The sequence below is a fragment of the Platalea leucorodia genome (genome assembly GCF_965183815.1).
Source record: "Platalea leucorodia genome assembly, chromosome: Z".
In the NCBI taxonomy this organism is placed as follows: Eukaryota; Metazoa; Chordata; class Aves; order Pelecaniformes; family Threskiornithidae; genus Platalea; species Platalea leucorodia.
In genome coordinates this window covers 30,857,025-30,880,650 of record NC_138858.1, presented here as the reverse complement: position 1 = coordinate 30,880,650, position 23,626 = coordinate 30,857,025, and the positions used below count along the sequence as shown (strand labels likewise).

The 23,626-nt window shown below is 34.1% G+C and overlaps 1 protein-coding gene across 4 annotated transcripts in view; it reads left to right on the top strand.

Annotated features, from left to right (window-relative positions):
* Positions 1–23,626, top strand: part of RFX3 (regulatory factor X3) — a 128,436-nt gene that overhangs the window by 91,887 nt on the left and 12,923 nt on the right. For 3 of the 4 annotated variants that reach the window (XM_082337562.1, XM_082337560.1, XM_082337563.1), the window contains exons 5-9: positions 7,772–7,846; positions 12,335–12,516; positions 13,071–13,190; positions 21,438–21,559; positions 22,758–22,870. In XM_082337562.1, the coding sequence (XP_082193688.1) occupies positions 7,772–7,846; positions 12,335–12,516; positions 13,071–13,190; positions 21,438–21,559; positions 22,758–22,870 (612 nt within the window). The remainder of the gene's footprint in view (positions 1–7,771; positions 7,847–12,334; positions 12,517–13,070; positions 13,191–21,437; positions 21,560–22,757; positions 22,871–23,626) is intronic. The other variant, XM_082337561.1, reaches the window with a different exon arrangement.

The following is a 23,626-nucleotide window of genomic DNA, read 5'->3' as shown; positions in this document are numbered from 1 at the left end:
CAGGATGATATAATCAACTTATTGCATAATACCACAAGGTTAAAAAATTCATATAGTTTCTAGTAATAAATGTGTTGTTATGCTTGTCAGCCAGTGAGAGTCGCCCATCTATTAGTCTTGTTTTCTAACAAGCTTTATGACTGATCTGCAACTACAGTTGTCATTCATCAGTCATCATCAACCATAGGTCTCCACTCATGCTGTTGCAGAAATTTATCCTATTTCAGTGCAAATCTAAATGTGCATGAAAATAAAAGCAAAATTAATATTAATATAATGTATCACCACAAATTATTATTTCTGGTAGTAAGCAGAGTGTGCAAAATTTGCTCTTAAATTTAAAGGAAGGATGGCGCCTACCCAAAATATGTTGTAATTAATGGAGGGAGAAGAACAACAACAAGAAGTGAGAAGGCCCAGTGTAAATATCATATCCTGATAATATAATTTTAGTGCAAGTAGTATAATTATTTTAAGAACAAAAAGTAACAGATGTTTAAATGGTCCATTAAAGGTAGAGGGGTTATCATTTGGAAAATAGTTTGAGATGAGATTTTATTTATTAATCTCCTTCTTGGTAGAGGAACTTTTTCCTCCTCCATTCCCCAACTTTTCTGGTAATTTTCTTTCAGCTGGATCCACCTTAGCATAAAATAAACCATTTCTGATCAAATCGAAGATGCACAGATTTTTATGCTACAAAGGATTATTAGATCATTTGGTCTGACCTCTTATTCTGGCAAGACATTTACTTATGACTTCTTCAACTGAGCACAGTTGAAGATCTTTTGTGAAAAAAGGCATCCATTTCCAGATACAAGAAGGCAGATAATATTTTTTTTTCCTTTTAAATGAGTCATAAGAATGGTTAATCACTACTGCTGCTAAAAAAGCATTTATGTGGTATGAATTAACTGGAGGGGTGGGAAGTTTAGAGGGTTAGTAGATCTTGTGTTTTTATAAACTTCTGCCTCCAAGACTTTTCCTCCTGCTTTGGTTTCTCCTTCAGAGCTGTGGAGCATCATGGCTTCTCCCTCTCTCTTCCAGAGGTTTCAGTCTAGCAATGTGGTGAAAATAACTTATGTCTTTCTCTGCCCCTTTGAGTGCCTTGCTGCTCCACTGTGATGTCTTGAGTTGAGACTGTGCCCTTTTCACAGGACAAGGAATGTGGGGAAAAGGGAGAATGACCCTGCTAAGGTTAGCCACACCTACCCTGTCTGCATTCTGGCTTCACCTGCCTATGCTCCTTGTCTCTCTTCTGATACAGTCTGGCTTCAGCTTTCAGTCATTGGCTTTTGGTGCGTTTTCTGCATAAAAGCCCTGTAGCACCTCACAGGTTGTTTGCAGTTCTGGCAATTGAATATTTATTCTGGTATTTGTGTATCAAAAATCAAGATGTAGTGTTGTTGGAAACTCAGTTTATTTCAATGTAGCATTCCAATTACTGGTTTAAAAATATTGTAAAAACTCAATGGCTTTTTTATCATAAGATATTAAAAATAGGTATCTCTGAATCTGTGAGAAGCATTTCTATTAGTTCCTTTTATTTGAAAATGCATAAGCTCAATGCACGATGACTTGCCACTGATGTTCTCATAACACTCTGATTATCAATGGCATGGAGGCATCACCTTTCTAAAGGACTGGATTTTTTTGTTCCTGATTAAATATAAATTTGTTGTAAAATGGCCACTCTACCTCTCTCTAAGGCTGTCTTGCCATAAATGTTTTCAAATTTTGTTTTAATAATAATCTGAGCCAAACATTCCTTTTAGTTTCTCAATTCTGATTTTCTAGTGTGAGTAACTGATATGTTTCCATGTGTTTTTCAGTGTTAGCTGGAATGTCTATGTCCTAGAAGTCCTTATAATCAGCTTGAGAAGGGATTTTTTTTTGTTTTGTTTTCCTTTAAGTGTTTGTACCAAATATGGGGAAAATGACCACAAAGAAAAAAGTTTAGAATCTGTTTAAAGATGTATATAATTGAGATGAGGTATACAAATAACTGGATGATCCAGGGGAGAGGCAGTGAATTGGTCAGTTTGACCATATGTTTGAGAACTTCCAGCAAGGAAGATAAATATGGGCAGCAATGTTTCATTTGAAAATTTGGGAAGGAGAAAGTAATCTGACCTAAACTCAAAATATTTTTTATTTTTCCAGCCTGTGGCTGTTAGGTGTGCTTTTTCTGCCTATGTTGACTCCATATATTCTTTTGTAATCACTAGGGAACATTCTATATTCATTATGGATGCCTTATGTACATGCAGACTACTGGAGGTGTGCATTTGCAGCAGGTCTTTTGACCAGTATCTGTTATGTATATTAAACTTGGATGTTACAAATTAATCAATTTTAGGGAAAAAAAGCTTTTTTTTTTTCTAAGTTTTTAAGGTTTATCGGTATTCTTTTAAGGTCAGCACATGTAAAATACCACGCTTATTTTACATCTTTTTGTGTTCTTCTCTTTCTGCATATTTACGTTTCTTTCATTCCAACAGACTTAAAAGAGTATCTTTCTTTCTGTCTTCATAGTACTGTTTCATTTTCTTGATCAAAGTTTCATAGAACCTATTTACAGGTGCTGCTACAGTTTTGCCTATTGTGAGGAATGCAAATCTTTTAAATTTAATTCTTCTAAGGCTAGACCTGAATTCTCTTAGTGTGGTCAATACTATTTCATTTTCAAGCGTCTTTTTTTTCTGGGCAAGCTTGTCTGCCTAACACAACCCACTGGCATAAGTTTCAGGAAACAGTACGATATGCATGAATACTCTGTCCTGAAACAGAATTGAAAGCCACTGTAAATAATGCGTGGTTGTGGCATCCTCAAAGAGTGAAAGCGTCACATTTTCAAGAGTCCTGAATCCGTTTATCCTGTAGCTTCAGGTTAGTTCATGATGTGTATACACCTTATTTAGGTGAGCACAGTTGTCACAAGTACCCAGGACTTAGTCAGCTGTACCAAAGTAATCTTTCTTGTACATATGTGATGAATTAGTAATTTCTTCATCATGGAGCATGTGATGAAAGCTCCTTTTGAGTTTCACTTTCTTTAAAGCCTAAAAGGGCAAACCTTTGGAAGTGGAAAAAAGGCATTGTGAATTGGAGGTGCCTGTGGAGATAGAGACAGGAGCTATCTTTTTTGAACATGATGCAACAATGTATTGAATTTTAAGATACCACTTAAAGTTGCCTGCTTTGCTGCTGGTGGAGGGGAGTTTGCAGATGCAAACAGATAAAGAAAATAAATTGTAGGATATCTAGATTAATTGCAAAACCTCAGGGCTTAAACTTCTGTGGATTGTTTTCTTTATGTCCTGACCTCCTCAGAACAACGTACTATAAATACTTCGTGTTAATTAGTTGAATAGTTAGTTAATTAGCTGAATAATGAAAAAGTACTATTTCTTTCTTCTTCCTAAGAAGAAGGCAAAGTTTTTCAAAGTAGGTTTGGGATAGGTATTTACTATGTCTGTTCTATACACATCTGAGACTATTATGTGTAATTTGTTTTATCTAGTAACATGTTAATGAACACTAAGACATAAACTAGCAAGAACAGTTAATAACTTCCAAATCAATAGATCACATGAAGACTGAACATTGTAGGATTCTGGATGCACATAGTGGGATCAAACTGTTGAATTTTTTAATCCTGGGAAACTACCCTTAATCATTAACAACTGTGTCAGAGTGTAAGGAAGTATTTTAGTTGGCAAACAAAGTAAATTGAAGAAGTCTACAATCATAGTTTTCATAGCTGTCATGCTCTAATTTAGTGTCCACCCATGTTTATGTTACTATACAAACTGATTATCATTCCTACCAGTAGTGTAACATTTAACATGATGTAGCTGGAGTTGCAGTGGGAGTGACAGTGTACATTTCAGTTATCAGTCAGAACATTTTAACAAATAATGGTTTTAGTCTTGTTAAGAGCAGAATAGGAGGAATGTATGACTGATCACATATTCAAATAAATGAATGTGTAATTCTTGTTGTCATTTAGCGTTTCAGATGTAGTTAGTTGTGCATGGAATGTCTCACCGCTTATTGCTAAAAATGCAAGGGTATCAGTCTTCCTTTTGTATTTATGCAGAATATAATTTAAAATGTTAGAATTATTTTCCTATTATTTTCACAAAATATCATAATAAAAACCACTGCATTACCTATGTAATTAATCTGTGTATGTGCTTAAATGTTGTTTTGAATAGAGCTGAAATTACGCTCAGTTTTTCTAGAACCTAAATAAAAGTACTTGGTCAAAACTTAGAACTTAAAAGCTTGAAGGAATGGATCCTTCACACAAACAACTTCTTACTCAGATAGCTCTTAGTCCCTATACACACGGTACTGCATGTCACACAGATCTTGCAAACCCAAAAGCTTGGAATAAGAGAATATAATAAAATATACTATTTCAGTTGGAAGGGACCTACAACGATCATCTAGCACAACTGCCTGACAAACTCAGGGCTGACCAGCAGTTAAAGCATGTTATTAAGGGTGTTGTCCAAATGCTTCTTAAACACTGACAGGCTTGGGGCATCGGCCACCTCTCTAGGAAGCCTGTTCCAGGGTTTGACCACCCTCTCGGTAAAGAAATGCTTCCTAACATCCAGTCTAAACCTCCCCTGGCGCAGCTCTGAACCATTCCATGCATCCTATCACTGGATACCAGGGAGAAGAGCTCAGCACCTCCCTCTCCACTTCCCCTCCTCAGGAACCTGTAGAGAGCAGTGAGGTGGCCCCTCAGCCTCCTTTTCTCCAAATGAGACAAGCCCAGAGTCCTCAGCTGCTCCTCACAGGACTTGCCTCCCAGCCCTGTCACCAGCTTTGTTGCCCTCCTCTGGACACACTCAAGGACCTTCACATCCTTCTGAAATGGTGTGGCCCAGAACTGCACACGGTGTTCCAGGTGAGGCCGCACCAACGCTGAATACAGCGGGATGATCACCTCTTGCCCAGCTGGCTGTGCTGCGTCTGATGCACCCCAGGATGCCGTTTGCCCGCTCGGCTGCCAGGGCACACTGCGGGCTCATATGGAGCCTGCTGCCAGCCAGTGCCCCAGATCCTGTTCTGCAGCCTGCTCTCCAGCTACTCCTCTCCCAATTTAGACATGTGCCTGGCATTTCTCTGTCCCAGGTGCAGAATCCAGCATTTGTTCTTGTTAAACTTGATGCCATTGCTGATTTCCCAATGGTCCCAGTCTATCCAGATCCCTCTGCAAGGCCTCTTATCCCTCAAGACAGTCAACAGCACCTTCCAGTTTAGTATCATCAGCAAATTTGCTAATGGTGCATTCAACTCCTGCATCCAAATCATTGATAAATTTATTGAACAGGACTGGCCCTAGAATTGAGCCCTGAGGAACACCAGTACAGTAAAACAAGAAGTAGCTGGAAATTTTCAGAAAGGGCAAGATGAATGATTTAGTGTCTAGAAAATGTCTTCAAGTCAAACATTTTATGCTCAAAAATAGTTAAGAAGTGATTGTATAGGAAGAAGGTTTCTATCATTAAAGAGATATGTGTCTGTCAGATAAAGCTGAAAGTTCATTTTATCAAAATTTAGACTAGAAATAATGAACAAAATAATTAGTAGTGAGAATAATTTCTCTTGGGAATCTTGCCCTAGTAGAATACGATGAAGACTCATTTTAAATATAGATCACATATCTTTCTCAGCTTGATGAAGTAATTAACACGTTTTAGTGGTGACCGACACTACTTGGCTTATGGTATGCCATAAAAGTGAACACAGATTCATTGTCTTCAATGGCTATACTAGTGAAATCTACTTCTAAAAGAAACTCCAGCAACAAAAATCCCCCAAATGACAAAAAAGAAACAGTTTCTTTGTTTGGCTCATTGCATAGCACCAATGCAATTGAAGCATTATCGCATTGAAGCATAATCAAACAGCATTGAAGCAATATCGCAATATCGCAGTGAGGAATGAGTGTCATTTGTAATGCCACTTTTCTTTTTAAGTGCAATTACTACTACTTTTTAACAGATTGGTCCTCTGAACAAACAAAGCCACAAGTTGCAGCAATAAAATGAGAGTAGTGCAGTAGTGGGAATGAGCAGCAGGAGGTGTAACTTCAGTGCTGTAGTACTGCTGTGGACTAAGCATTGTGGAACAAGTAACCTAAGATTCAGAATTAGGATTTAAATGTGTATACGGTCTTCTTTGTTTGATTGTAGCATTATGTTAAGAAGGGAAATTCTATGGCTACAGTATATAGTAGGTTGACCTTACTATGATTATGTTTTAAGCTTCTCATTTTTATCATGCAGCATGCTTTTAAAATTTGATCTTTCCTGTGTGATTGAATACTTTGACCTCATAGTATTTTCCACTGAAGCAAGAAGAAATCAGAATATTAAAAAAAAACATTATTGCCATGTAAGAGTATGTTTTCTTACATAGTAATTGTATATTTTTAATAATGTACTTTTTATAAAAAGGCTTGTATAGCTAATATTAAACAGTTGTAAGAGAGACACAAGAAGTGATTCCTCACACTTATTATGATAAAATACTTGTCAGTTGCCCTGTAAAAAAGAGAGAAGCTAATTTTATATGTACAGTAAATTCAAATATCAACTCTAGTATTTTTCAGTTTCCGTTATACAGAGAGTGAATTCAGCCAATATTGATAAATTATGCCACTAAAATTACAGATAGTACTGTGATATTTGAAGTAGGATAGGGAGGGCTCAGTAAAAAATATGTACACAGAGAATGATAAGTGTTCTTAAAAGTACAAGTGGTGGTTTCCATTGCTTTCATTTTGGCCATTTAATGTAGCTAATTAATTGCATGCCTTTTCTTTACTGCACATCCCATTGTCTCTGTCATTTTTATTGTTGTTTTTGCTCTTCTAGCTCCCCAGATAAATTACAGTTAGGTTCTAATTTTTTTTTCTTTAATGCTGTCATCGAACTGATCAAAATATCCATTGATATTAAAAAAGAAAAGAATGGGAACAGATGTGAGAGTATTCATACATTTGCATTTGAAGAAATATTACTTTGTATTTTAGTAGTACTGTGTTTTCCTTTTAAAAGGCAAAATTGTTGTGAACAAATCTGCTTTTCTAAAGGCTGGATCCTGCAGTCTGTATAACTCCTGACTCTCCATTTACTTTGACAGCTGGGGATATTCAAAGGGTGCTGGCCGCAGTAAGGGTAATGTCCTGTCCCAGTGAAGCTAATGGTGGAAAACCTATTGACTTATTTGGGTTTGGGATTTGATTCTGTGATTCAGAGAGCTGAAGTTTTGTTTCTAATTCAATTCTTATTGCAAGCTGTGCATGTCTCTTTCTGATATAGTTGGAAGGAAAACATATGGAGGCCCTTTTTAAAATTCCGGGATTTTAAAATTTAGGGATTTGGTTTTTTTATTTTATTTTATTAATGATATTTTTGTTCAAAATTGTTCAATCAGGATTATTTTTGTTTCAATGCAGCTCACTAGTAAATCTACTCATTCAATTTCCTGAGCAGGTTGGAAGGTAAAATGGACTTTCAGGCTGTGATCCTGCAGTATATATGCAAAAAAAAATGCCTTTCTGACCTCACTGGGGAGGTTTGTGTTCACTGGGACTCTGGAATGAGGCCTTTTAGTAGAACATATGCCCTAGCCAGGAATAAAGCAGGCATTTCTATTGATCTGTAAGCAATCTGTCAAAACTTCTCTGATCAGGCTTTTTTACTATCTCGTCTTGAGTCCCTTTTTTAATGACATCTATTATCAGATTGAAATGGCGATTGAGACACTGCAAAAGTCTGATGGTCTGTCCACTCACAGAAGCTCTCTTCTCAACAGCCATGTAAGTTGTCTCTTCTTCACATACACTCTCTCTTGCTTGTTCTGCATGCTTAGCCTGCCTCTAAATGTTTGTTTTATTTTATTACTACTTTTTGCTCTTAATCTTCTCATCTTATTTGCTTGTAATATTCTACTACATCTCCCATGGCTTTATTTTGTCAGATGAAATGTCTTTATGGTATATTGCAGAGTGTTACCTGTTTCCTATGCTTTACACCTGTGTTAAGACAAGTTAACACATTTGACTGTTTTGCGGATTATAGTGTAAATGTCAAGGTAAAGTTCAAATAATTCTAAATAAGCTGGCTTTTGATATTTTAAATAAAGTTGTCTACAAAGCAAAGTCTGTGTACCCTATATTAATTTCAGGGCATGTGAAAAGGAAGAGAAGAGAAAACAGCATGCCTAAATAATATCTTTAGATTATTTTTAGGTATTTTTTCATTTATTCTGAATAGAGAGTTTATTATTAAATGACTTACTTAAGAATCCTAAAAATCCTTATGATGACCCGAAAAAAAAAAAAAGAAAGCATTTTCTTAATTTGTAGTACACAAAAATGTCTTATTTGGCTGCCTTTTGCTTTGTTCTTACTCTGCAAATCTTACAGTTCAGAACTGTCCATATACAAAGCTAAAAGATATGTAGGTAAAAAAATGATCTCCAAATATAGTCATAAATCCATTATATGTAACTTTAAAATAAAGGAAAAAGGCCCGAAGTTAACTTTAAACCTATTATATAAATAATAATATTGCTTTGTAAGTTGCTAGTCTTTCTTGAAATGTTTTTTTTCTGTTGGCATTTGTGGTTTTGTATTTTGTCCTTTTGCCATGTTGATTATTTTGCATTCATCTTACCTCTTTTTTTCCTTCTCAGCTTTACTACTTATATAAATTCAAATTCCTTTATTGTTTTACAGAAGAAATTTAAGTTTGGTTTGTGATCTTAATGTAAGAATATGGTGGTAGAGGCTGTCCCTCAAAAATAAAATTTAAAATATATATTTTAGCAGGTTTGGGTTTGGGCTTTGGACTTTTTCTGTATGGGTCTGGTCATGTCAAAGTCAAAACTAGAATTGTTTTGTGGAAATTTTAAGCAATTTTATTTTTTTTAATTTAGAAAATGCCAAAATTGAAAAAGGAAAAAATCATATTACAAAAAGTTATACAAAATGTTATACAGACAAACTTTTAGATTCTGCCTTGGATGTTTATAAAATAATTGTTTTGATGAGAAGACAGTATCAAAATTATTATTTAAATAATAATAGATAGTATTAGACAGACAATATCAAAATTATTCTTTAAATCTTATTTTTAAAGGGACCATAACTTTTTTTGGCAAAGTGTCAAAAATTTATGTTAAGACTTGGAACACTTGAACTGTTGATAAGTTTGTGTTTAATCCTATTATGAAGTCCAGAATCTTGGTATAAAACTAAGAAGAATTACAAGATAAGCTGCTGTGCCCCAGTAAACTATGTTCCACTCATGCCTGGTGCTATGCACTGTTCACAATGTGTTCCTAATAATGAGGTTCACATCCAACTGTTAAGTCTTATAATGATATTTCTTTCTTGACTGTGAAGGCTTTTTCAAAATTGTTCTGATAGCGATTTATCTTTGACTCTGTGGGGGAAAAAAAAAAAAGATCCCTGTACATATTTTTGTGGCAATCAGTCTTTCCTAGCCTTGGTCATTTTGGAAAAAGTTAACAACCTAGATCAAACTTACTGGATGTTTTGCCTGTTTTTAAAGCAATGTTTATTGTATTTAAACTCAAGTAAAGAGAGTATGGAGGAAATTTAAGTATAGGTTTAGCCTTTGTCTCTTTAAACTGTTCTTGATTCTGACTTCTAATGGTTTGGTTTGGCATTTATTAAAATAATTGGGTTTAATAGGTTTTAAAATAGAATTCTAAATTGTGTGTTTGATTAAATTTCACTTTGCAGATGATATATTAATTTGTGGGAAAATACTGGTATGAGGATTGGGATTTTTGCCCTATGATACCTCTACGAGGTTTTCTAGGATTTTTTTTTTTTTTTTTTTCATAAATTCATGTGTGCTCATTTTAAGAAGTTTGTCATTTTTCCTCTGTTTTCTTTTCTTTCCTGATTTATTTCTGCATGAAATTGACTTATTTAATTAAGTGATAGTTGAATGTTTTATAAATATTGCAGCTTAATTGGAGTCACAGTCAATTTAACAGGTCTCTAAATATTTCATACCTTTACCCATCTTATCCATACAGTATGGTCAGTACTACGAATTAAAAAGCCAGGATTCAAACCTGAACAGCTCCGTTTTAGAATTGTATTTCATTTTGGTAGAAAAATGTTAATTTTAAAGTTGTTTACAGTAGTTTTGTAATGTTTGGAGATAATTTTCCTTTTAAAGTCATATATTAACTGCACTTTTTCTTCCAGGCTATAATCTAGCAAGTAATGACTTCAAGCCTTTGCTACTAAGTAACTCCACCCAGGAGCAAAAATTCTTATATTGTACTTATCTTTTGATTTGGTTTTTTTGGTGTTGAATAATGCAAGTTATGGTTGAAATAACATCTGTTAGAAACTCATATCATTAATAAAGTGCATTTAAAGTGATTCATAATAGGCTAGAATCAATCCGGAGGTAAATATCTTCAGCGCTGCATACAGAACTTAATTGGAAAATAATTATTTTTTGTTTGTCAGTCTTTTGGGATTGATGAAGTCTTTCCTTTTGGGGAAAACAGAAATACTTCACATTCCGTATCTGTTCTGATTAAATTATAGATTCAATAATATATGACAAATGTTATATAAATGTATATAATATAAATATAGATGTATAAATAGATTTTAAATATAGATAAAATGCAACAGTTGAAAGATGTAATTACCTTTGTTTCTAAGCCCAGACAGGCTGATGTCAGGTGATTTTCTCATTTCACTCAGTGAAATAAGTTTAATACATTAAGATAAAAGTTAATGTTTATGATTATACTTTTTCTTCAGCTTTATTTCAAAATGACAGATGCTCAATTTGGAAGCACTTGTGAATGTTAAGACTTTTAAAATAATGGTACGATAACTGATATAAAGATGATGAACTGTACTTTTTCATTTTGTCTATTTGAATTGCAAAATTACCTGCAAACTGATGGAACAGAATTCGTGCACTGCTGTAACAGAAAATAATTCTGCAAAGGAATGAATAACACATAGACCGTGTATATCTTTTATTGTTACTTAATAATTTGTGTTTTGGTTATACTAGTTACTGCTTTGCTGGACTAAATTGAAAATTACTACACATTTGTGTGAATATCTAGGTCGTCAGAATAAAAGTTTGTAGCAAGTCTTGAAGACACACCATCCTTAGTTTGCATTTTCACTGGATAATCAAGTTAAATCCAGAGTTTTGGTAAGATCTCTGATCCTAGCAAGCTTGAATATTCACACTGTACTATTTTGGTATAAATACTTAGGAAAATAGAGAAATAAAATTCAAAAAGAAAATGAAATTTGTGAATCATTCAAGCTATATCTAAAGGAAAATTTCCGGGAACTGAAACCATGGCAAGTACTGGGGAAAATGTTGCCATATCAAAAACCTGAAACAGTAGAATTTAAATGCATCCTCAGCCTATATTATTTTTGATCTATTTTGTCATTCTTCTGTAATGTTTAATCTAGGAGTATTAAATTGTCCTTTTTACTTTTTTGTATATTATTGACAGCCAGGGGTGTTTCACGAGTGTGCACAACTTGGCGACTCCAATGATGTTACGTAAAAAGTCTTTTCTTGCATGTGTCTAAAATTACCTACCACAATTACATGAAAAGATTAATATTTTTCCAAGAGTCTCGTTCTGTTCCTCCTGGAAGTCAAAGGCAAACAGGCTACAACTGAAAGGGGTTGTACCCCTAATGCGTTATAGATGTACCAGTTATTTTCAACGTTATCTGGGTTGCTCTTTGACTTACATGCAACAGCTTTTTTCTTCTATGTATCTGAGAATAAAAAATATCCTATTCAGTTAAGTGTCATTTTAGGTGTTTTTTAACGTCAGGCAAAAACCCCGGTATAATATTCCAGGTTTACAAATACATTAACTAACTGTTGTGACTCCAAGGAATTTGTTTTCTGCAATTTATGTGAATTATGGTCATGATTACTTTATTTCTTTGCAGTACTAACAGTTTGTTTCCAAAGCATAGATACCTTTATCAAGTACTGGTGTGTGGTACTGAATCAAAAATATTTTAAGAAGTGGACACTTATCTGAGTCACAAGTGCAATGAGTTCTGCTATTTCCTGGTAATTCTGAAGATCCTAAAGCACTATGGTATAGCTAGCATTTAAGGAGTCTCTGAAGAAGGAAGTAATTGTTTAATAGACCTGAAGAGTGGTTTCAAAACTGTCATAAGTTGTATGGCTAAGATATTTTTAATAAAGTAATAATGATTTTTTTTTTCTCTGTTTTGTATGTGATATAGCTTCAATGGCTTTTAGACAACTATGAAACTGCAGAAGGAGTGAGCCTTCCAAGGAGTACCCTTTACAACCATTACTTACGACATTGTCAGGAACACAAGCTGGATCCAGTCAATGCTGCCTCCTTTGGAAAACTCATACGGTCAATATTCATGGGATTACGAACCAGAAGACTTGGAACTAGGTTTGTGTTAATGAAATCCTTAACTATAATAGAAAATACAAGTAATAATTATGAGTAAGAAACTTGTCTGCTAATCAAAAAATAAATAAAACTTGTATTTAAATGTTACAGTGGTTTTCTGTCAGTTCTGTCTCTTAAACAGCTTTGTGCTTTTCCAGATGTTATTATACTTTTACTTCTCCTGTTTTTGACTGTTTATGTATTTACATTTTGATAAATACACTGTAGATTTTTATCACTACAAATAAAACGTAGCTTGATTGGAAATTACTAAGAATTGTATTTCTCCATAACTAGATAAGTTGTATTTATTTGCATTTTATTTTTCTTACTCAAGTGGATTACAAGTTAAAATGCTGGATAATATTTGTTTAAGAAAGTGAAGTAATTTCCCAAAGGTGATAAAAATGACACCCATGTAAAACAGGTATGACAGGAGAGTCAGGCCTGATTTGTGGGTATTATTTTTCTGTCAATGTAAGTTGTAAAGTAAATGTAATGTAGATGCATAAAACTAGTGTTACGGCTCTCTTAATTCTTGGTCTTTCATAAAGGGGAAACTCCAAATATCATTACTATGGGATTCGTGTCAAGCCAGACTCTCCTCTTAATCGACTACAAGAGGACATGCAATATATGGCTATGAGACAACAGCCCATGCAGCAGAAACAGAGGTAAAATGTGAAATGAACATGAGTACTTATTAATATTTCTACTTCGTAAATCCTTAATTTTCCTTACTTACATCTTTACATGGAAAAGTTGAAATTCTAACGCAACTTTTGTTCAGCTTCTCTGCTGTGAAAAATAAAAGTTTGCTAGATATCCAGTTGACGTCACTGAAGTTAGGTATCAGTCAACATGAAAGAATATTTACCTAGAAATTGTCATAAATTTGCAAAAAGTAATAATAATAAAGTGAGATATGATATGAACAGACTCTTCTTAACTATCTTATTCTTATCGCACAAGCTGAAGAAAAGCAGTAAGACCTTGAATTTCAAATATTGCTGTTTGTTTTCATTACTATGTCATTTTACGTATAAGCTGCTTATAAGAGAGCTTATGATTAAGTTCAGTTTGATGTTTACTTCCTCTCCCTACAAAGAATTAATGTGACCATAATGGTTTGCCTCTAAGTTGATTTAAGTATTTTCCCTCAGCATCTGTTGTTCCTGAGGATCTGGTGAAAGCTCAGAAGTATTTGAAAGCAGTGGCACAGTGACCACAAAGGGCTATGGTGGTGGTGAAAGAATGTGTGAATATGCATATGATAAACCATCTTGAACAGAAAATTTTAGGAAAAAAATGGAAATCAGTACATTTTATTGAAATTAATTTTTATTTGATTGATGTCACTAGCCTCCCATATTACCCTAAAGTGAAATATCTAAGATCTGCAATTTCATGAAACTCATAGGTAGGACGTATCAAGCAAGACATCTTTAGAGCTATTACCCCAAAAAAATCCAATTGAACAAACAGTTTGATATAGTGTGCTAAGCATGTTTTGTGGCCTTGGACACAATTAGGATGTAGAAAATACAACTTCAAACTTTAGCTTCAAACACAGATATCACTTTAATCTGAAATGATTTTACTATCACTTCCAGAAGTAGTTACAGCACTAAATACATACTCATCGTAAGATACGTGGTCTTAACTGTCTTGTGCTGGGCATAGTATGGAAGCATAAAGTGATCATGTAGGAAATTCGTGTTACAAAAATCATCACAGGATTATATGGTAAGAAAAGGTGATAGATACTTACAAAATCTCCAAGCAAGCTTATTTTACCCACTCAAGCTCATTCACTTACAGATTTCATTCACTCACACTCAAAATCACATGTATGCACCAAGACATATGTCACAATGTCTAACTAGAATTGTTTCTATGAAATTCTGGAGAAATTATGCCAGTTATCTAATCATCATCACGTCTCTTGTCTTCTTGACTCACAATGACAAAGTGATTTTGAACTTGCACTATGTAACTCTTAGGAGTGGATACTACTTTTCTTTATTATTTACTCTGTTGTTTTGTTTATCATCATATGTCTTACATAGTTCGCTTATTTTCCTCACCTATGTACGTTTGGTGGCATTTTCTTAACATTATCTTTATGTCAGTTTGTTCCCTGATTATATATTTGAATGAAATCTCACATATGGCATTGTGTAGTAGTTAGTGCATACCTTTCCTTTAACCCATGTTTTGGGCACGTACGCACCTACACGCACAAGCACACTCCCATTCATATTCAGTTCATATCAATCTTAAGCTCTGCTATGAGAATCTATAAAGATACAGATGAAGAATGGGATCTACAAGGCACTGGGTAATTATGCTGATGAATAAGTAACTATTACATGAAAAATACTGTGCTGTAGTAGAAAAGTTGGTTATGCATTATCTTCAGTTGAGGCTAGCAATAAGACAGAAGAGAATAAGAGAAGGAGAGAAGTAGAAGCCTCTGTCAGCTGTAGAAAAGGCCACTGTATAGTTATATCTTAATAATAACAATGGCTTTGCTATTAAATCCTTAAAAGCAGCTGTCCCAATACACCTTCCTAGACAAAGCTTTATCTCTTTGCTCAGGAACTTGCATTACTTACCTTCTTGTCTTCTAAGACAAAAGACAGGCTGATGTCTTTGCATACACTCTTGAAATCTTGTGATGTCCAGTTAGGTACCCTAGAAATCGAAGCATTTTTCATATAGTCCTATGGGTGTACTATTCATACAAAATAGTTCTGAGGATCTTTGTTCATCCCTTAGTTCAGAGTACACAAATCTCAGTAAAATATTTTCTCATTCCAAAATCCCAGCATGCTAAATAAATAAAATGCAGAGATCAAGGAGCTAGCCAGACTTTGACAGTTGAACTGTGAAAAATGTATGTTGTCTCTGCTCTGCAGACCATCAAACATACTAGCAATACTGAATAGGATATAGAAATTTTCAGAATGAAGGTGTTTATCCAACAAAATATAGGAAATTTTCATTGAAAAATGGAAAGTCATGAGCCACTATTACTTTAACTTACTTTTTCATACTTATCTATACCAAAAAACTGCAAAATCTTCTAGTAGAAACAGGGATTTTCAAAGCCAAGTGTGATGATTCCAGAATATTTTTGTCTCATTGGAATGTGCTGATTATAATAGTCATATTAGAGGAGGATTTAACAAATATATTAAATTATTCCACAATCTAGCCTGTTTACTTCATTACAGCCACTCTAGCATGTAGTAATCATAAGCTTTGGTCCATTCTTCTCTCTTTGTAACCTTACTTTTTAATTTTAGGGTAGTCTTTGGTCGCACAATGTCAAGCTTTATTCCACATTCTTGAAATAAAAATGTCTGTATATTTTGCTTGATTAATTTTAATGGAAACTGAGATATGCTTATGTTTTGTAGCCCTCAGAAGCTAGGGGTTTTTGGGGAAAAAATGCTAAATATAAAAATGGCTTGACTTAAAACTTTCAGTGCACAATTTAAAAAGTAAACTTGTATTTTTGAAGTAACATTTCTTCCACATTTACAGAACATGCTTAGTATCTAATTTCAATATTTGATACATGTCTGTATGTATTTTTATCATAGTTACCCTAGTGTATTGAAGAATTCTAGCAGGGTTTATTAAGACATAACTAGAGGACTGACTATTCTAATTTGCATGATTAGGGTAACATCGTTCTTTCTCCAGCTTTATTAATATTTCTAATGTTTCTTTTGTCCTTTATATCAGTGGTAAATTGCAGTCAGTATACTTTTTCTGTGTAGTTATACCAATTCTACCACCTTTATCACACATACCTAATTGGATGAACACTTCTAGTCCTTTTTGTCAAAGACTGTAGACTTAATGTATGGTACAGATCATTTTTCTTCATTCCTTTTCTTAATTTGAGGGTCATGTACCTTTTCTATTTGCATAACTTGAATATCCCAAGGTGCTCTTGTATGTTCATGTTCAGAGCTTGTTCTGGGCTTCAATTCAAGGGTCTGAGATTTATCAGACATAAATTTCAGATGGAAGGTAATGCCGTTAGTTGCTTAGTCTTGGTTGTGATCAGTGTGAGCTGTGGGAGTACTCTTTGTTACAGTGAGAAGAAAAAACAGAGTAACTACAGATCACAGGTGCTAACAGTCCTATCTTCCAGCTGAGACAGTGGTTTGGAAACAACCACCACATATCAAGAGACTTAAAGAACCTTTGAACTGAAGAAATGCACAGTTAATGACTAGTCTTGGCTGGAAGATAATAGCTAACACCCTGCTTTTCAGCTGGACCTGCTGTATGGCTCAGACTTGCAAGGGAAGGCCTGGCTTGCCTCTGTCATCCTGCTCCTAGATGTTTTCCAGGGTAGGAAACAACAGGATATTTAAATGGTTCCGTCGGTTCTGGGTCAGACACAGGCCTGACAAACAGTGAATGGACTTCAGACAAAGACTGATAGGAAGAAATAAAGTAATATCCAACCCAAATATTATGCCAAATATATTTACACAGTTTTAAGTCTGGCACTAAACACTTGCCACTTTAAAGTACAATCTTATTATGAAATCTCTTTCCCATAAGTGTTTCTTGTCAAACCATTTAAGGGAAATGTATCAGAGATACAGTTCCTAAAGTTAAGTTCCATTTTTATCACGTTTCTGTTAATGAGTAGAAGCTTGTGGCTCAGAAGCTGAATTATCATTATGGCATACTCTAGGGAAATTGATACAAGTATGCTTTTCTTTAGGGCATTCGAAACAACGTACGTTTTAAATTCTACTTCTAGAATTAAGCCTCCAGCTTTCCAAGTTAATTTCAAACAGATCTTTCAGTTCTTGCACAGAACAATTATACCTTTTTACTTACATTTATGGGAGCTGAACATTTAGCTAAGATTTTTTTTCAAATAGATAAAATAACTGTATTGTTATCTACTGTACATTGTAATATTCAGATAATACATATACAGAAATGATTAATCACTACTTCCTATAGATGTTGTTTACCCTATGTATTTATTTTATGTAGAAAATAATCTGTATTTTTCTACTGTTCTCGTTCCTGTAGTCTCATGTTTCCTTGATATACTGTTAAGTCAAATATTACGTTTAAACCAAGCCACTGTGAGTCCAAAGCATCAAGTATTCATAGATCTTTTTTAAAAGGGCTTGGGTTTATGGACAACAGAGAAATTATACATTTTTATAGTGGTATTCTTTTTGAAGATAGAGAGCAAGGTATCATAGTCCAACAAATACTGACATCTGTAAAGCTGGGCTACAAGTTTGTTAGGACACAATATCCTAAAATGATAATAAGAGAACTTAGATGATAAACTACTAAACAACTTCCTAATGGAGTAGTTCAGAAAAAATTCAGAGTCTTTCTCTTGAACAAGCACAGATACTTTGTGTATAGTATGGTTGTGATGCTGAGGTGATTGTGGCTTAATAAACTAGGAAGTTCTGCACAGGCTTCTAGATTAGATGTATCTCAACCATGCTTATTGGACCGAGGAGAGATGTTTTAAAAGCATACACATGAAATTTGCATTCCTTAAATTTCTTTACAGTTTTACCATATTTGATTTCAGATAACCATGCTTTTATTGAAATATAGCCTCCGCATTATTTTTGAGGCTTTATGATGTATGCACAACAGTACACTTGGAAGTGTTTTTATTTTCTTCAAACTCTAGAAAGCAACTAGTATGAACTTGATTTACGCACCAAAACTCTGATAGCATCCAAATGCTTCTCAGGTATTTCTTTGTTACTTGCAGGTTTTGTATCTTCAATAATTTTTTAGAGCATTTAAGTTTCTTCAATTTTCTTGTAGTGAACAGCTTTAGTATGTGTTGCCTGTGGTGTTGCAAGCTGTTTGAATCAACTTTTGCTTTCTGCTGATTTTAAACACAGATTTTTTCCCCTAGTAGCATCAATGGCAACATTTTATTTGCATACAGTAGTAAAATGCTTTAACATACTTTACACATTGTTATGTGTAAGCTCACCATTTTGTTACATAGTTTGGTACATTAACTCACTTCTCACAGATGTCAGTGAACTGCTAATGATAAATCACAATCTTTAAAAATCTTTAAAATGAAAATAAAATAGAAATGAGTCCTTAGAGCTTAGTTCTGTTTCTTTCTAGAACCCCTACAGTTTGTTTTTTTAGCAAGCCAGAAGGGTAGAAGCCTTGGTTTTTAAGAAAAAGAGGAATATTATAAATTGCATAACAGCATGAGTTGGATTTTTGAGAAAAATACTAAATTCTAAGACTTGGAGTAAAATCCAAATAGTGGCAGCATGGCAACAGTAAAAGCAAACAACGAAATCTGCAGAAAATTTAACTGAAAAAGCTGCTATCTGTTTTTTGTCTGTCTTGTGACTTAGTCAATCCATTTTGGCTTCTTCTAGTTTTGATAGTTTTCAGCTTGTTTCTTTTCCTGCCAATTTCATATGTGCATTTCAAACCAAGCAGGCATTTTATTATACTTCCCCTTTCTTCTTTATCTTATTAATGAATACAGATTGTTTGCTGCACATGAATTTTAGTCAGGAAGTTGTTAATCTGTTCTGCAGTGAGAGAGGAAGTTTCTGTTAATGAAGTTATGTCACAGACTATCGAAGTCAATGAAGTTGTGTTCTAAATTAACTGCAAAGTGAGACCAGAATATCATTGTCATTTCTGAATCACCTGATTCCATGTTCTGATTTCAGTGGTTTAGGTTTTTTTTTTTTTTATTTTCATAGCTTTGCACAAATTGAGAAAATGTCTGTTGTTAACTAAAGACTTTGTAAACTTTTACTGTGTTCATGCTAACCTATATAAAATTCAAACAGTGTCCTTTCTGTCTCTTAGCACCTAGTAATTTAAAAGAAAAACGTGAAAGATGAAATAAGGTATAGGTTAGTAGTGAGTAAAATAGGGAAATAGAGTAAAAGTCTGGATAATTTTAGAAAATATAACTCTTACCAGTTAGGAAATTGTAACTAATTTTTCCATGCGCCAGAAATGGCTCGAATTTAACTTAAGAATTCTGGAGAGCTGTTTGATGTCTAAACTGCCAAAGTTCTACTTGTACATAAAAGACAGCAGATCTAAAATTGTTAACCACTGTCTGCTTATGTTTCATTTGAAGCTCCTGAAAAAGAATTTTTTTTTTTGTTCTTTGGTTTCATTTTGCAAGTGATTTCCTAATGCTGTTGAAACTGGTTAACTCATGTGACAAGTTACCTCTCACAGTGCCAGAATTAAGAATTTTGCCCAGCATCTCTTATATAAAGCACAGCAGAGTAAGTAGGTGGATAATCCTGATTCCTAGCACCAAAGGATTAAGTTGGCTTTTATACTTTAATTAAAAGTTTTTTTGCATAACTGAAAAACTCTTAAGAGGACTGTTATTTTTATATATTCAAAACATTTTGAATCCTATTTCAGGAGCTGAAGGGCCAGTAAAATAATACATCTTGCAGAAAGTAATGGAACTATCTTAAAGTATATATTTAGATTTACAAATATTTCCAGAAGTTGATCTTCTGCATGGTATTTGTTCTTATAATGTATAATGAGAGAGAAGCTAAGAATTCTTCCCAGATGATCTGCCTGGATTGCAGGTAGATTTATCAAGTAATAACAACCTCATCCAGACGAGTTCAGTGCTACCGTGATACCAGAGATGAAATTTTATTCTTTATTAAAGTTTATTAGAGTTTCACTATTGTCTTCAACAGGCATAGGATTTTACACCGGACCATTGCAGAAAGTGAAACTTCATATAAGTGTCCTAGACATAGGATAGGTATAGGTCTCTTCTTTTTTCCCAAGCACCGAAATTCCTAAAGTTATAAAACTATTTGTTAATCAGCCCAGGATTCATTCTGTTGAAAAGAGTACTTTCTGTCTGTCTTTTGTTATTGTATATTTAGATTCATGTCAGGAATGCGTAGAATATTGAATGGATGTTTTTCATGGGAACTTCCTTTTAAAGTAAAATCTCAGTAATTACATGAGATAATGCTGGTTTATGTTTACTGGAAACAAAATGAAATGTTCCCAACTGATTAAACTGTTTCTCAAAGTAATACATTGAGAGTGGAATGTCTTGTCACATTTCTGAAGTTAGTATGGAGTTCTACAGTCTGCACAATAATTCCAATTTGAGTGATCGTTAAAACACACTTTATTTAGCTTTGGGATTTCTCTTATTTTCTTTCCCAGTAGCTACAATTCTTTTTCAAAAGTGCAAAGTGTCCAAGATGTTACCATTAAGACCTGGGACAGAGTAAATTCTCAGTTGTGTTGGAAATGATGGGCATGATCAGACTGTCAGACTGATTGTCGAGACAACACTTGACCATCCAAACCAGCATTCCTATTTGTATCATTGTGATTTTTGTTCTTTATAAGATTCTGAGGATTGACTGATGAAGAGTTTAGATTTCCAAGTAGCTTTCTCAGGCATTCTATGCTTATGAGAGAAGTTTGTTGGTTTTGAAAAGTCTTTCGCTATCCTCAGACAGTAGTGTTGTTTTTTCTTAAAGTAATGAAACATTATTTTTGAATTACATAATTATGGGGAAGTCAAGCTATTTGGAAAGGGAAAGATTTGATTCCTTTTGGTGTAAATTAGCTGGTCTTATGGTATGCTGTTCCTAAGCTAAATTCCACAAGAAATTGGTAGTGATGCTGTAATATCATGAATTCTGTAATGCATTGTTAATGCTCTAGCTTCCCTTAGTAATTGTTTCTTCTGTTATTTGCAAAATAAAAATGTGTAAATTCTTTTGTTACTTTTCCTCAGAATTTTATTTTGAGATGGAGAAATCAGAGGGAATGTAGATTGTATGATCTTATTCATGAAGAAGTGAACAGAAAGGATAATTTTGTACTTGATATTTTTGTAGGTATAAGCCTATGCAGAAAGTGGATGGAGTTGCAGATGGCTTCACAGGAAGTGGTCAACAGACAGGCACATCTGTTGAACAAACTGTAATTGCCCAAAGTCAACACCATCAACAGTTTTTAGGTATGAAAGCAGGTTTTATACTGCTGTATAAATAAGTAAGATGAACTTGTTGTCATGCCTTCTTTAAAATTCTTACTCACAACAGAACAGAAAGGCACTTGAATTACATGTTCTGTATTGTGAGCTTTATGTAATATTTAATAGGCATCATGTAAGTATAAAAGGAAAAAATATGCAAATTCAGTATTTGTGTGATATATTTAATATTATATAAATCACAATGCAGTTGCTGTGCAAAGTTATATTAGACATGCATGTGGAAATTCCTGCAGTTATTGTTCCCTGCATGTGCATTACAGTGCATTTTATTTCATAAAAGCGGGGGCAGTGGTGTTTTATTACTGTTGCAGGTTAGCCATCCAGTGGGCTGTTTTGAAAGTGTGCTGTAGTGTTGTAAGTGGAAAGAGTCAAATAGTTTCAACTAGAACCCCAAAGTTCATGTTTAAAAATGTCCAAGTTGTGGATTCATTGATCCAGCTAAGCATGTATTCTCAGTAATGGAAGCAAATGGTAATTTAGTTGTTTGTTTATGTAGAAAGACACTTTGGCTGTGTTGTTGCAGAAGGTGTAGGCTTACTTGGTTGGGATTTTCAAGCCCGAAATCCTTTGGCCTAATTTTGCCGTAATTGAAATCATTGGGAACATGAAGGTAGCATTAAAATGTTTTGAATCTTCCTTTCCAGGTACCTTTCTGTCTAGCATTTTTCTCAGCTTGTCTCTTGGAAACATTTGTGAAAAATAGTAAAAGCACACATTGGCTCTACTTGCAAGTCTAGTAAATTTCAAATAAAAATGTATATTGAGTCTACTAGCCCCATCATACCTGGCTACATAGAAACTATTCAGTTGAACAAGAAAAAAACTATTCAGGGATTAATCTTTCATACAGTGACATAGATATTTTCCTTCAGCCTGTAATATTCTGAAAACGTGTGTGTTAGCTTTTCTTATATAGGTGTAGTAGGTACATGACATCTTTTTAATGTCTTCAAGAACAATTTTATATTTCTTTTTGATTAAAAAATGCTGGCTGAATTTGTTTACAATTTTAACATACAACAGGTACGAAAGACTTTTCTCTGAGCATTATGACCTTTTGGAATTTATTTCTTTGTATCATCCTTAATTTTTTTCTTAATCATACTGTAACTGGCACTGTTCACAATAGCCCTCTTTCATTATGTTGTCATGGAAACAGATGCATCTCGAGTACTTCCAGAGTTTGGAGAAGTTGAAATATCTTCTCTACCAGATGGTACTACCTTTGAGGACATCAAATCACTGCAGAGTCTTTATCGAGAGCACTGTGAGGTATTTCTTACAAACCATTTATTTTCTAAAGTTCATGACTTCTAGTGAAGGTCAGTACAAGACAGTAATGCCAAATATATTGCAGCCATGTTAGTGGTATGTGACTTTTCCCCAGGGTATTTTGCTTATTTCATTGGAAAGGACATGAGTAAAAAGATTTTCTGGAGGGTCCCCTTTACAGGGGAAAAAAGTAATATATAATAGACACTGAGAATGAAATGTAGTTATGTGTACGTTTTCAGAATGTTAGAGAAACTAGACTTCAGATTGTACATGCAGATCTTTGGTTTAGTCAATAGGAAATGTAAATCAGGTTAAATTTTTTTTTTTTTTTTTTTTACATTAAAAGCAGTAACTTTTTTCTCATTTTAAAGAAACATTGAGATATTTAAGCCACATTTGATATTGAACAATATGTCTTTTAAAATTATTTTTGAAGGTGATTTCAAAGCTATACTGAATTATGAAAATGAATAAAATGGCAGGTTTCCTTTGTGTTTGCAGTAGCATTAAACATTTTCTTGGGGCGAATACCTCTGATACGTTTCCATGGGCCATTTCTCGTGGCTTCTGTGCATGTGCACTTGGCCTTACTCAAGTCTCTGCACACCAGTTTATAGTGCTGGATAATTTATGGATATCAAACTATTAAAACAGATGTTATTTATAACTTGAGAAATGTACAGTTTGCCTTAGCTCCACTATGTGATGAAGGGAAAAAAGCTATAGATCTAGTTGGAGTTAGGAGTGGGGGGA